Source organism: Bos taurus, chromosome 5 (genome assembly GCF_002263795.3).
Source record: "Bos taurus isolate L1 Dominette 01449 registration number 42190680 breed Hereford chromosome 5, ARS-UCD2.0, whole genome shotgun sequence".
NCBI lineage: Eukaryota > Metazoa > Chordata > Mammalia > Artiodactyla > Bovidae > Bos > Bos taurus.
The window spans coordinates 106,293,872-106,308,741 of NC_037332.1; the positions used below are offsets into that span (position 1 = coordinate 106,293,872).

The following is a 14,870-nucleotide window of genomic DNA, read 5'->3' on the forward strand; positions in this document are numbered from 1 at the left end:
GGCAGCCTCAGGCACTCACAGAAGCCCAGCAAACTAAGGCTCTGAAAGACTGAGGTCCCCTCTCCGCTCTGGGCTGACTGTCTTATCACCCAACCTCTGTGGCAGCAGAGAGTTTGCAAGCCAGTTTGAGTCTTTGCAGCCAGTGTTTTCACCTGCCCTTCCAGGTTCTCCTTAAAGATGTATCTCTCAGTTGGGGATTATCTTTTCCACAGGAAGCTGTGGGAGACCGCATTCCTGTTCTTCTGCTGGCCAACAAAATTGACAATGAGAAAGAGCGGGAAGTGCCGCGAGGCCTGGGGGAGCAGCTGGCCAAGGTGAGGGGCGAGCATCCCATCTCTCTGGATGGGGAGGGACCCCAGGGGGGTCATGCATGTGCCCAGAGCCGGGCTGGGATCCTTCTTGGGGAGGCCCCTGGGAAGGAAGCAAGCGGGCCGGATGGTGTCCTGGCATCGGGGGGCAGTCCAGCTGCTGTGCATGTGGAACTTTCTGCAGAGAACCAAGGTTGCAAGACAGACTTGCCTTGGGTGTGGGGCATTTCCCAAATCCTCTTCCTTGAAACTCAGAATTATTAATCTTCAGAGGCTGCAGCTGTGCACGCATTCAGCCATGTCCGCCTCATGACCCCGTGGACTGTAGCCACCATGCTCCTCTGTCCATGGGATTCTCCAGGCAAGAACACTGGAATGAGTTGCCATTTCCTCCTCCAGGAGATCTTCCCGACCCAGGGATCGAACCCCAGTCTGCCTTCGTCTCCTGAATCTGCCTGCAGTGCAGGAGACACAGGCAGATTTTTTACCTAAAAGCCATCGGGGAAGCCCAAACTGTCCGCTAGGAGGAGGTTCCTTATTTCAGTCCCCCAGGCGATCCTTGAGTTCCATCCATCCATGTTTCTTGACTTGGTCGCCTTCACAGATGACACGCTCACTCCCCGCCAGGCCATGTGCTCTTCCTTGGAGAGTGTTCTTCCTGTTAGAGCATTCCTCTTTCCCACCAAGACTGAGCCTCCAAGCTGCAGACTCCAGACAAACTCAGGGCAGGCCCTGCAAAGCCAACCATTAAAATAAGCACCAGCCCCCTCGCCCAAGCGGAGGACCAATGTGGCTTGAAGGAAATCAGGCAGCAACACAAACCACGCTCGCTCTTGGCAGCCTGCTTTCCCTTGGAGCAGATTCTAGGAACCGTGTGTCTGTGAGCTAGTGCTCTGCAGCACCAGGATTCCATAAATCTTGGTGTGCTTGCTCGAGACAGGGACTTACAGCCTCTGGGGCTGGGCAGGCAGGCACAGGGGTGAGATTCACGGGAGGAGGAGGAGGAGGAAGGTCCGGCAGCTGTGTGGTCAGCGGGCAGCTGCATGTCCCTGGGCCACATCCGCAATTCCAGGTCCAAAGAGCTCCAAACACAAAGGTTTTTTTGCATTTCATTTGTCAGAAGAACCTGACCAGGACTGCAGTTGGGACTTTTTATGGTTTTTGTTTACTTCACTTTGAATATTCAAATGCTTCATTGAAGAAATAGTAATATATTTGATTATAGGGTGCTGTTGTATATCCACAGAGGCTATTATGTAATATATATTATGGACAAGTATTATCTTTCTTGTCCTTATTTCTGGGTTTTCCTGGTGGCTCAGATGGTAAAGAATCTGCCTGCAGTGCGGGAGACCCAGGTTTCATCCCTGGGTCTGGAAGATCCCCTGGAGAAAGGAATGGCAACTCACTGCAGTATTCTTGCCTGGAGAATGCTTTGGACAGAGGTTACAGTCCATGGGGTCGCAAAGAGTTAAACACAACTGAGCAACTAACACTATTATCTTTCTAAAACAAAAATTCTGGATTTCGAAATAACCTGGATCCAAGGAGTTTGATTAAGGAACTGCAGATCTGTATTTTTATCATTCCATTTTCTTTTTCTTTCTTTCCTTCTGTAAGTGCAAAAAAGAGAAGGCCGGGAGAAGTTAAGTGATCTGTTCCGTCATTACCTGTCCTCAGTGGTGGGGTCGGGACTTGAAGCTAAGGGGCAAATCGTGTCTTCCAGTTCCAGGTCTATGTGCTCCCCCCACCCCCACCATGGAGCCTTCATCCTTCCATGGACTGAAGGGGAGTCAGGACAGAGGTGTGCAGGGACCAGACCAGGCGAAGGCAGAGGACAGAGCTGGACCAGCATTCTTGGGGCCTCCTGATCTGTGGCTATGGACGCATCTGCACCCAGCTGCCTGTCCCCCAGGGTGGCAGCCTCCAGGGCTCCTGCCAGATGCCATTAGCATTATCATTAACAAAGCAGGAAGCCTGTTAATGGGAGTGATAAATGGAATAGAATGAGCCTTGGCCAAACCCCCTGTCCCCACACTTACAGTCCACCCTCTGCCTGGTGAGGTGACGGACAGTTGTCCTGGGGCCCCAGGGTCCTGTACCCCAGGGCCAACAGCACAGGCAGCCGGAGTGTGCGTTAGCTGGTATGTGAATTATTAATAACTGTGCCCGTGTGCCAGGGAAAGCGAGCGGCTGGGAGCCCGGCGGAGACCTGAACAGGCTCACCCACCATTTGTACCCTCTCGAGCCTCAGTTTCCCTGCCTGTAAAGCAGGAAGGATGTCACCCACCCTGGCCTCTGTCTGAGTCTTGGCCTGCATTGCAGGCTGTGTGAGAAGAAAAAGCAGCCCGTACACCCCAGACAGCAATTCCAGAAAGCGTGAAGCACTAAGGCAGCGGCATAGGTTGTGTTGTTTTAAAGTTCTTATGGCTCCTCTGGGAGATGGTTCCGGAACCTGCATCCGTCAGGGAGCCCGAGGGACAGAACTCAGCCTGGTACAGAGTAGGGAGGGCTCGCGAGGAAGTGAAGGTGTGGCAGGTGTAGACGGGCATTCTCCCCCGACCCAAGGCTCCCTCCATCCCACCCCTCCCCACAACTCTTCTTCATGCCCTCTGTCCTCTGATTCCAGGAACACGACCTGATCTTCTACGAATGCAGCGCCTATTCTGGTCACAACACGGAAGAGCCTGTGCTCCATCTGGCCAGGTAATGAGACGCTACTTAGCTGGTGTCTCTGTGTCCTAAACCCCCTCTGTCTGTCTGAGCCATCTGGGTAGAGGGACTGGAGCCCTAGGCCTTTGTGTGGGACCCCAGGGTCAGGAACAGACCTCTGAAACACCATGACAAAAAGAGAGCCTCCTTGCCTGTCACCCGCCCCCATCGCCACCCCGCCCACCCCCACCGCAGTCTTTGTCTTCAGAGTCTTAACGGCTGCCAGCCATTTCCCAGAGATCCTCTTTTTAAATGCAAATGCTTTGGGAAAGGTCAGATCAGAGGCCCTTCAATGCTGCCTAATGTTTTACCAAGGATTAGTTGGCAGCCAGCTGGCTTATACTGTGGACTCCTGTTGGAGGGGGAGGGGAGCCAAGGAGAGGGGCTGCGATGGGGGACACAGAGGTACCCTAGAAGACAGCGCTCAAAGGACTGGTGCTGTGAGCCTCTACCTACACCAAGGCTAAGGAGACAGGACCACACAGGCCCCAGTCTCAATCCTTGGGCATTCACTCATTCATCTATCTAGGCATCCATCCATTGCTCTGTCCATCTCTTCATCCCTCACTCCATCCCTCCATCCATCCAGCCATCCATCTCTTCATCCCTCTACCCCCTATCCATCCGTCCATCCATCCATCCCTCCCTCCCTCCATCTACCCACCCACCCATCCATCAACCCATCCATCCATCCATTCATCTCTTCATCTCTCCATCCATCCATCTGTCCATCCACCCCCCATCCATCCGTCCATCCCTCCCTCCACCCATCCATCCATCCCTCCCTTCCTCCATCCATCCATCCATTTGTCCATCCATCCATCCCTCCCTCCCTCCATCCAGCCATCCATTTGTCCATCCACCCATCCCCATCCATCAACCCACCCAGCAGACACTGCTTAGTGCTTATGTCATGCTGAGTATTCATTCTGGAGCATCTAAAAGATATATATATATATATTTTTTTTTTTTTAATAATTAAGAGCACAGAACAACTTATTTGGTGCACTGGAGACATTGTGGAGATATGAAAGACCTAGAGATTTGTGGGGAAAACTCTAGGCTTTTCTCTGCCACTGATTCCCAGGGCAAGTTGCCCTGCCTGCCAGGGTTTTGCCTCCAACATGGGAACATCCATCCTACCTTCTCTGCTCTTATGTGAAAATCGGTAGAGATGCTTCCGGTGAAAGTTCTTGGAGAATATAAAGCAGGGATAAGATCCCTGACACTATTTTTGATCCTTCACCTCTCATAGTTAATCTGGAGCTCTGGCCACATGGGAAGCCCTTGCTCAGTCGTGTCCGACTCTTTGCAACCCCATGGACTGTAGCCTACCAGGTTCCTCTGTCCAAGGGATTTTCCAGGCAATAGTACTGGAGTGGATTGCCATTTCCTTCTCCACTCCATAAAGTTAATAACCAATAAATATAATGTTTGAGCCTCTGCTGGGTTGCTGGGTACTATGATAAGCTTCAGAGACACAGAGACAAAGGATACAGTCTCTGTCATCAGCGTCTCACTCTCTGCTAAGAAGCAGCGATGGGACTGTAACAGAGGAAGGACCCAAGTGCTACCAGGGGCACTTACATTATCCAGAGCATCAGGGGAGGCTGCCTGGAGGAGGTGTTGTGAAAGATCCATACTGATTACAACTCTAGCTTTACAAATCACTGTTGTGCACCTGTGCCCGGCCCAGGGGAGACTTGGAACACTGTCTCTGATGCTCTTGGGAGGCTGGGTCTGTCCCAGCAGCTCCTCTGCTGCTGACCCTCCACCTTCCCCTCCCCTAGGATCCTCAAGGAGCAAGAAGACACAGTGAGGGAAGACACCATTCAGGTTGACCGCCCTGCCAAGAAGAAAGCCTGCTGCGGCTGATATGCGCCTCGCAGGGCTTCCGCCGGGACCTGAGGCCACGGGGCCGCCCTGCCTCCTGCACACGGGCTCCTGCGCAGATGCCCCCGCCAAGACCCAGTGGGCCTTAGTCTCCATCGGCGATGGGCCCCCCTCCACTGTGGAAGGAAAGCACAGCCCCAAGGACAGCTGCTCTCTGGGTGTCTCGGGGTCTCCCTCTCTTCTCTGTCTGGACCCAGATGTCGCTACCATCCTTCCTTCTCCCCCAGCTTGGTTTCCTGGGGGAACGGACAGATGGGCTTTTCCAGAAAAGCCACCCCGTGCCTTCTCCACCTCCCTTCTCCCCACCCTGCCCTTAGGAGCCTGGCACTGAGGTTGCCATGGCAACTGTGCAGGGCAGACTGGCAGCTTCCTGTAGGTCAAAGACACGGGACTGGGCAATGCTGGGTGATCAGTCCAGCCTCAGAGCCTGTTCTCTGGATGCCAGTGGACACCCTTGGCATGTGCTTCATTGGCCTTGAGGTGCCCGTGGGTGCTGAGTCCATCAAACTGAGATACCTGCTTCCTGTTCCACCCTCACCCCCAGGGGACCTGCTCCTTCCCCAGCTTCAGGGCCCCTCCTTTCTCAGCAGCCGCCTGGCCTCTGTGTTTATCCCTGTGGGTTCTTTGGAGCTGCGCCTTACAAAAGCCACAGCCTTCTTCCCCACCGCCCACCTGCTCCCCCGACTCCTCAGGGTGGACTCTGGGTGATAAATGTACGCTGGGGTCAGGGAGTGGGCTGACCAACTGCTTAACTTCAGCGAGGAGATGAAAAGAAAACCTGGGCAACAAAACCAGCTGCTGCTAAACAGAGTGACCGTGTCTGAGGTTATCAGCAAGGTACATAGAGCCATGTAAAAGCCATTTTCTGAATGTTTCTCAAAATAGCTCTTCAAGAATTGTACCTGATGATTATTGGGGTAGATTGACAGGCAGGCAGGAGGCCCAACATCGGGTCTGTAGTTACTGACTTCATTTTATTTTACTTTTCTAGAAAGCTATATTTTTTTCAAGTGTGGCTGTGATGTTGACATTTGGGGGGTTCTGAGCAGTGAGCAAAGGGTAGCTGCCAGCTTTGGCACCCCTGTGACAGCCCCTGAACAGGGCACTTGAAGAAGGACACTGATCTGGGCTGGTGTGTGGTCCGTTCCGTTGGGTTCTGAGGTCCCACCCCTTGGCAGTGCTCCAGCATCACTGACTAGCATCTGAGGCTGGCAAGGGCACTCTCACCCTGAGTGGAAACTTGGAAGCAAAGATAATAAACATCACTGCTGCTGACCATTCTAGGGCTAGACCCCGGCCCCACATAGGAGAGTGGGTGATGTCCACATGCTGTTGGGGCATGCAGGAAGGGAGGGGACAGAAAGAGTCTGCAAACCACCAAGAAGATGATTCAAGAAAGCTGCACACAGCCAGCTGGGCAGGGTAGGGGGCAGTCACTGGCCAAGAGCTCCCAAGGGTGTGCCTATGGCCTCCTGCCCAGATCGGCCAGAGGGTCAGAGACCACAGGCCACAGGCAAGCGCCAGCTTCCTTTGTTCAGGCTTTCTCTCTCGTCCACCTTTGTAGGCACCTGGGAGCCCCTGGAGGGTGGGTGACAAGAGCCAGCACTGAATGCCAGGAGGGACCCAGGACCTTGAGCATTCCTGCTCCCTCCTGGGCCTCCGTGGCATCAGTAACATTAGGTCTCTGGGGGGCTCTTCCTGCTCAGAGGGCTTGTGTTCATCATCTGATGGGCTCTGGCCCCCAGCCCCAGTGTGGGGGACTCACAGGAGGTCCTTTCCCTAAGAGAGGGTACTGCCAGTGTCTCACTAGTGAGATGGTCACCAGCAGTGTCTGTATGTGACGTGTCTGTGTGTCTGTGTGTGTGCCTTTATCTGCAGCCCCTTGTCCCTAGCTTGGGTTTCAAGTAGGGTGGGATAACCCTAGTGCCTGGGCTTTCAGCCCATGGGGTGAATCCTCACCAGCCCTCAAGGATCCAGGCAGAGAGAGGGGCAGGAAGGTGGTCAGGCTTCTGCGGCTCCCTTCTCCACGCCCAGCTGAGAAAACATGATGTATGGGGACTTTGTAGAGACTCTGAGAACTTCCGTGCCCCCGGATCTCAGTTGCCCCCTACCCCACTATTCCTTTAAAGCAAGACTGTTGGACACCAGCCCGGCCCAGAGCCTAGCACAGGGTGGCAGCAAAGCCTCCCAGCTCTAGCCCCTTGCAGCAGGAATAGCTCTGAGCAAGTCACTGAAGCAGGTTTCCTATGTGTCTGTGGACAGGAGGTTTCCACGTGGACCTCTAGGAATGCTTCGGATACGGTGGGAGGCAGCATGTGTGACGTGCCTGGAACACTTAGGTGCTGACAAGCAGGGGCTACTGTCACTGTCAAGCTCGAGTTTCTGCCCAGAACATTTGCCTCGCTTCGGTTTCAGATTCAGCACCAGCCAACACTAAGCGTCTTCCCGTCACTGGGCGCCTCCCAGACACCTCCTTGTTTTTGTTTCTGCTTGTCCGGTTCTTTGCTCGACTCTGAGCTCGTGTCTGGTGTGACCTCCTGGCTCTGCCCATCTTTGTCCTGGGGGCTTCCTGGTTTTCTACTCAGACCGCATCCCACCACATTCCCTCCCTGCCATGGTGCTCCCAGTGCCTGCCCAGGGATGCCCTAGGCTCCCAGTGCCTGCCCAGGGATGCCCTGTGCTCCCAGTGCCTACCCAGGGATGCCCTGTGCTTATCACCATCTCTGGCCTCATGCTGGCCGCTCCCATTCTGACTGCTTGGACCTCTCCCGGGTCTGCTGCTGCCTCTGGCCACGAACTCCAGCACCAAACCAACACCCTGGTGGCTTTGCTCCTTGTCCAGCACTCATTTCCCCTTTGGGGTCTTTTCTGTTCCTCCTGGCTCTCTCCCGCCTCTCCTCTACCCTGTACTGCTCTTTCCCCAGTGTTCATACCTCTGCCCAATCTTGGACGCCCCTCCAGCCTCCCCTCGCCCAGGTCTGCTCCAGGCCACACCTGCATCCTCCATCATAGACGGCTCAACCCTTTGTTTCTGTCAGTAGCAGGCCCTACTCCAAAGGATCTTAAAACAGTTTCAGCTAAGGTGTTCATGCCCGTGGTGTTCAGGGCCGTATCTGTATTTTAACAAAGAACTCTAAGAAAGGCATACTTTAACCCAAAGGAATAAATCCCTAGCAGACTATTAAGCACCATAATGGTTTATGGGGTCAAATATTTAAGACAGCGCTGCTTCTCCTGTTCTCCTCCTAAAGATCAGTTTGCTTCATGTACTTTCGGGCTCTAAGTTCCTGTATGTTTATAATTGTTTTGTCTTCCTGATGGTTGGACCCTCTATCATCATAAAATGTGCTTCTTTGTCTTTACTCACGATTTTTGCCCTAGAGACTGTTTTGTCTGATGTTCGTGTGGCCACTCGGGCCCTTTTGGTGGATACATCTCCTGAATGGCATATCTTCTCTGTCCTTTTACCTTCAGCCTGTTTGTGTCCTTGAACCTAAAGTGGGTCTCTCGTAGACAGCATGTAGATGGAGTCACGTTTCCTTTTCTTCCAATCTCTGCCTTTTAACTGGAGAGTTTAATCTGTTTATATTTAATGTGATGGGTAAAGTATGATTTACGTCAGCCATTTTGCCGTTTCTGTATTTCACGTGTCTTTTTTGTCCCTGTATTCCTCCACTACTGCCTTCCTTTGTGTTAGTTATTTTCTAGTGTACAACTGTAATTCTCTTGTAATTTTATCTACAATGTGTAATTTATTTGTTTTCTTGGTGGTTGCCCCGAGGGTCACCATTAATATCTCAATTTGTTACAGTTTGGATTAATAATGACTTAATTCCAAGAGTATAAAAAATTTATTCCTATATAATTCCATTCCACCCTCCTTTTTGTTGTTATTATTATAAATTACATCTTTATACATTTTATGCCCATCAACATAGATGTTTATTTATTGTTTTATGCAGTTGCCTTTTAAGTCAGAAAAAAGGAGTTACAAATGAAAAATATGTTTATATCATCTTTACTTATGTAATTTGTTTTTACCAGTGCTCGTTACTTTTTCATGTTGATTGAAGTTGCTATTTAGTGTCCTTTATTTCTGTAGTAGTTTTTGTAGGGCAAGTCTGCTACAGATACACTCTCAATTTTGTTTATCCAGAAATGTCTGATTTATCCTTCACTTTTAAAAGATAGTTTGACCAGATATAGAACCTTTGATTGACGGTGTTTCTTCCCTGTCACTACTTTGACTTTACCATCCCGATGTTTCTGGCCACCATGGTTTCTGATGAGAAGCCAGCTGTTCATCTGATTAAGGATCATTTGTATGTGGTGAGTGGCTTGTTTGTTGCTGCTTTCAAAGCTCTTTGTCTTTCAATAGTTTGATTCTTATGGGTCTAGCAATAGACCCCTTTGAGTTTATCCTACTTGCAGTTGGGCTGAGTTTCTTGAATGTATAAATTAATGGCTTTCAACAAGTTTGGGGAGTTTTTGGTTATTATTTCTTTAAATAGTCTTTCTGCCCCTCTACCCCCTCCCTTCCTTCTAGGGCCCTGTTATACATATATTGGCATGCTTTATGGTGTCTCACAGGTTTCTGAGGTTCTGTTCATTTTTCTTTATTTTTTTAAAGTTGTGTTCCTAGGACCAGATAATCTCAATTGCCTTGTCTTCAAGCCCACTAATTCTTTCTTCTGCCTGCTCAGATGTGCTATCAGGACCCTCTAGTCAATTTTTCACTGTACTTTTAGTGAATTTTATTATTGTCCTCATCAACTCCACAATTTCTGATTGCTTCTTTTTTTATAATTTATGTCTTTTATTGATACTCTCTATTTGGTGAGATATTATTCTCATGCTTCCCTTCAGTTATTTAGACATGGCTTCCTGTAGGTCTTTGAACATGTTTTAGATAGCTGATTGACAGTTTCAAAGACCTCTCAGTGGTAGCCATCTGCCCTGTGCACAGGTCGAGCCCTGCTTGCCAGCTCCTGCTGCCTTCCTGCACTTCACCCAACATAACCAGGACTCTGGCCTCATCCCTTAGCCCCACCCTGAACCTCCTGCACAGGGTCTTTCTTCTCTTCTGGATTGGAAGAGGACCTTAACATCAGAAGCTGTTTGGATCTGAGAAGCCCTCCCCTCCACCTGGAGCTTCTGGCCACCCTGATGGAGATGAGATGCTCAAGGAAGTGTTCAGTTCCTTGGGGAAGTGAAGAGAGACCAGGGGTCCTCAGATATTTGTCCCCTTCCTTCCAGGAATCCAGACATTCCACAAAGCTTCACTCCCAAAGGACAGGTGTGGGAAGATTGCAAATCAGAAGCTTATTTAAAAAGTAGTTTAATTACTTCCAAATCATGAAATCACAGTACATAAGCATATAAAACCCAAGACGTAGGTGGCCTGTTGCTGACAGGCCCTAGGTGTCCTGCCATGTTGTCTTCCCATAGTCTGGGGGACAGAAAGTGGCTCTTCAAATTCCAACCAACTCAGCCAAAATCCATAGTTATGAGCTATTCCCTCCCTCCTCATTGTGGGGTGTGTGTCGGTGGGGAGGAAATGGTGATGTTGGCAGGATATGGGAGCTTTCTAAACCTCCCCACTTCCTATTAATATTTCTATTAATAGACATACTGATCCTCAGCCGTGGCAATAACAAAGAACATTATAACTCCACCCTTCACACAATGCAGGGCAGCCACTTAATCTAAGTGCCCTACATAGGAAGAACCTCCTGGAAGTGATGGGGTTTGGGAAGCCATATGGTGCTCAGCAGAGGACCTGAAGTCAATGTGGAAACTGAGCAGTGTTGGAATAGGCTGGGCTGCTTATCATCCATGGGCAGGACTGCGTCAGGTTCAAGGACTGACCCCCTCAGGGGGCTGGACTTCATCAGCGCTTTGGCTCTGATTCAGAAGTGGTCTTTGCAGGTTCTTGTCACAGCACCAGGAAAGTCCACTGCTCAAAGTATAAGGACTCCTAGGACCAGTGAGGCCTGTGCTGTTATAATGAATTATGACTGGATCCATCTGACCTATAACAATAAATAATACACATAAAAACTCTGCACTGCTAATCAAAAATGCCCAAAGAACATGGACAGAGAGAATGGAATCTTTTTTGACTCGAAAAGAATTAAAGTGTGGTACTCAAGGGGACTCATAATGAGTTTGGATCATGTGACCATGGAACTGGAGTTTGATGAGCACATGTAGCATGAGGTCAAGGGCAGAAGATGGGGGTGCTGGTGCGACATTTGGCCAAGGGTTGCCAGGCTGCTCTGTAAAATTACTGTGTGGTGTTTATTTATACAGAGTAAGGGCATAAACATCCATCTCTGTGGCCTCATGTTGGGTACACTGGCCAGCAGCGTTTGCCTAAAGACCCAGCTGAGAGCAGAGCATCACGAGCACCTGGTGGGTCACTCGGCTGGTCACCTGGACCCTTGTGGCCTGGTAGACCCATGGGTGTGCCTGCTAGTTCCAGTGAGGAGCTGCTTCCAGCTTTAAAACAAAGTGTCCAGGAGCGTTCCAGCTGCCGAGGTCTGATTGCCTTTCAGTCTCTGTGCGGCCCATCAGAGCGTCCATCTCATTGCCCTGAGCTGCCCCGGCTCCCGCTGGCAGTCATCCATGACCCACAGGCAGCTCGACAGCTCAATTTGACTTGGGCTTTGTGCCTCTGAGCATTAAAAGATGCTTCCCTGCTGGCCCTCTTCTTTCCTTGTGTGGAACCAGCCACCTTCACCCAGACAGTCCCCTCCCAAACACTTTCTCTAAAGACCTGTGCAGAGTGCGGACCTGCAGATGTGTGTGTGGCCGTGGGCAGAATCTGGACCCACTTGCTGCTCTGAGCCCCAGCTTCCCAGGCTGTAAAAGAGTTCTCTCTGCCCAGCTACACTCACCGGGCATGGACGGGTCAAAAGAGAACTCTTGGGGACAGTGCTTAGTCAACCAAAAAGTTCCAGACAAATGTTAGTTATTACCTCTGTCTCTCGTGAAGAGATCAGAACAAAACACAATAGGAAAGAGAGAAATCTCACATGCCTGGGTAACTGGGAGAAGCTGGGGTCTCGGGTAAGAGCATTGCTTGTGTCTCTGGGCAAATAGAATAAGGAAACCCTACATATCTCCAAGCTAGAGATGCCGTCCCAGAACAGAACTCTCTGTGTCTTCCCGCCCTCCGTGGACGGTGGACTGGGAGCGGAATCCAGACTCCAGGCTCCCCCCTCCACACTACCTGCAGGGCTCAGGTCTCAGTCCCTTTTGTATTTATTAGAAACTGGCATGCAACAGACACTGGTTGGGTGGATGGGTGGATTTAAGATTTTAGATATTAATACCACACTCCAGATAGAACCATCTTCACCGGCATGGTTTATGAAACACTTGCACTCTGCGATGAGCCCCAAGTTCTGGCCTTGGAGGGTAGGGAAGGATGGCTGCATGTACTGCTGTGGATGTGCTAATCAACGCTTCGGGATTGTACATTTGAAGATGGTTAAAACTGTAAATGTACATTATGTATATTTTTCTGCGATACATTTTTTGAACAACCTCTTTCACAAACGTTTATGTTCCATGAATGGGTGAAATCTTGGTTCTCTCCAGTGCCAACCACCAAGGCTCTAAGACACATGATGTTTGTTTCAGGCTGTGTCAGGAGATGGGGGATCAGGAGAGGGAAGAAGCTTGCTGACAGCCCTTGAGTGTCAGGGCTCCAAGGGGAGGAAAGACCTAGAAACTCTCGACTGTATATTAGTATGTTATAAAAACACCATGACAATGATCCCAGCTCCCCTCCCCCAAGGACCTGGAGCCAACCCCACCCCAGCCCACTCTGCCAGCCTCGTTGCCCTTGCCCACCCGAGCACACCCTTCTTTTTAGGAGTTTGACTTCTCCCTCTGGAGATAGCTCCTGGGATAAGGGTATTCCCATACCCCAAATCCCAACAGTAGGCATAACCTGGCCCCAAAATAGGGGCCAGAGTTTGTTGAATGACAGAAAAAATGAATGGCAAAGTCTTTTGTCTTTCCTGGAATTTTGTCACATCAGGAAATATGCATTCTTACAGCATGGAATATGTTCACTTAGCACCAAGAAATATTTTGGCTTTGCAGAGATTTATGGGTTAAATTTTGAGGTTCCTTGATGGTGGCTCAGATGGTAAAGAATCCGCCTGCAATGCAGGAGACCTGGGTTCAATCCCTGGATTGGGAAGATTTCCTGGAGAAGAGAATGAGTACCCACTCCAGTATTCTTGCCTGGAGAATCCCATGGACAGAGGAGCCTGGTGGGCTACAATCCATGCATTCTCAAAGAGTCAGACACGACTGAGTGACTAACACTTCCACTTTCATGGGGGTACTTTTATGGTAGGGAAACTAGGAATTGGCACAGAAGGATGGAGTTGGGGAGGGAGCTGAGAACTGTGTTCAGAGGTGAAGGGCTGACTTTGGCATCATACACAGAGAACCAGGTTAGAACCAGTCAGCACAGAGCATGGGGCTGTGACTCATCCCAGGGAAGTTTATCCCAGTGACTGCTGTCCAGCAGAGGAACAGGCTGCCTCGTGAGGTAGTGAGCCCACCAACACGAGAGGCATTCAAGGATATGTTGAGGTCTGCTCTTAGGAGTGCAGGTGAGAAACTAGATACCCTGAATTACTAGGCTCCTACCTCCACCCCCATCAACCCCAAGGGTCTGGGATTCTTTTGAGCTGAGATTGAAGTGAAAGTTTGTAGGATAAGGTGTAACAAAGGCTTCCCTGATAGCTCAGTTGGTAAAGAATCCATCTGCAGTGCGGGAGACCTGGGTTCGATTCCTGGGTCGGGAAGATCTACTGGAGAAGGGATAGGCTACCCACTCTAGGAATCTGGCCTGGAGAACTCCATGGACTGTATAGTCCATGAGGTTGCAAAGAGTCACACACAACTGAGAGACTTCCACTTTCACTTTAAGGTGCAACAGGGGTCAGGATGCGTTAAACCAGGAGGCTTTCCTGGACCAGAAGAGTGTAGGTCCAATTCATTTCTCCAGTTTCGTTTCCTGCCAACCTTCCCCTCGCCCCCAGTGCATGTCCCCCTCCCTCAGTCCGCAGGGAGAGCACCTGCCTAAAAGCGCCACCGATTCATGTTCCTACAGCTTCCTCAGCAGCACAGGGAGAGGCTCTGGGCCCTCGCCAGCATCCTGCCAGCCCCTCCACTGTGGCAAATGAAATCACCAGCTTCACTCTGCAGATCTATTTAAACCAGCCTTTCATGTCTGATGGATTTAAAAATATGCTAGAAGTCAGCATCTTGAACACAAGAAACACAAACAAGCAGATGAGGCTGCATTTTCCTTCCTCGGTGCCCACCCCGTCCTCTTTCTTTTCTTCCCCCCCTCTCCTGCCCCCTCCCAGAGCAGTTTTCATTCATGAGGCCCATCTCCCACCCCTCCCCTTCGCTCAGTGGCTCTGAAGTCTGCACCCTGAGAGTGGCTGGGTGCCCGAGGAGTCTGGGTTTCCTCCTCAGTGCATAGGAGATAAGAGACAGCGCCCCACAAGTGGGCTGCCCTCACTCCCAGCTCACTCCCTGCCTGGCCGGGCAGACCCCAGAGCAGGACTCACCAAGGTCCTGCCTGTCACAGACAAGGAGCCTGCAGCCTGCTGCCCTGGGGATCACAGCCAGCCTTACTGTCTGGTGCCTTCAGAGCCCCCAAGCTCCCAATAAGCCCCTCATGAGCCCCTTACAGGATGCTGTCACAGCAGGGGCCCCAGTCCTTCCCCAGATAATTCTGGGGCTTCAGCCCACTTTGGTTGAGCTAACCCAATTTTCTTCTGCCGTAATTTAAGCCATATTCTGTTTACTAATCCCTGAACATCATTTCTTTGAGGCTTGATAAGAGGCCCTGCAGGAGGTCCTCCACCTGCAGGCAGGCGGCCGGGATTGCAGGGATTGCAGTGGTCGAATCTGAAGAGA

The 14,870-nt window shown here is 50.7% G+C and overlaps 1 protein-coding gene across 5 annotated transcripts in view; it reads left to right on the forward strand.

The window, feature by feature from the left end:
- The window catches only part of CRACR2A (calcium release activated channel regulator 2A), a 160,082-nt gene extending 147,614 nt beyond the window's left edge, over positions 1–12,468 (forward strand). For all 5 annotated transcript variants that reach the window (XM_005207223.5, XM_010805625.4, XM_002687891.7 and 2 more), the window contains 3 exons: positions 213–314; positions 2,938–3,014; positions 4,811–12,468. In XM_005207223.5, the coding sequence (XP_005207280.1) occupies positions 213–314; positions 2,938–3,014; positions 4,811–4,895 (264 nt within the window). In that variant the 3' untranslated portion in view covers positions 4,896–12,468. The remainder of the gene's footprint in view (positions 1–212; positions 315–2,937; positions 3,015–4,810) is intronic.
- The last annotated feature ends 2,402 nt before the right edge of the window (positions 12,469–14,870 follow it).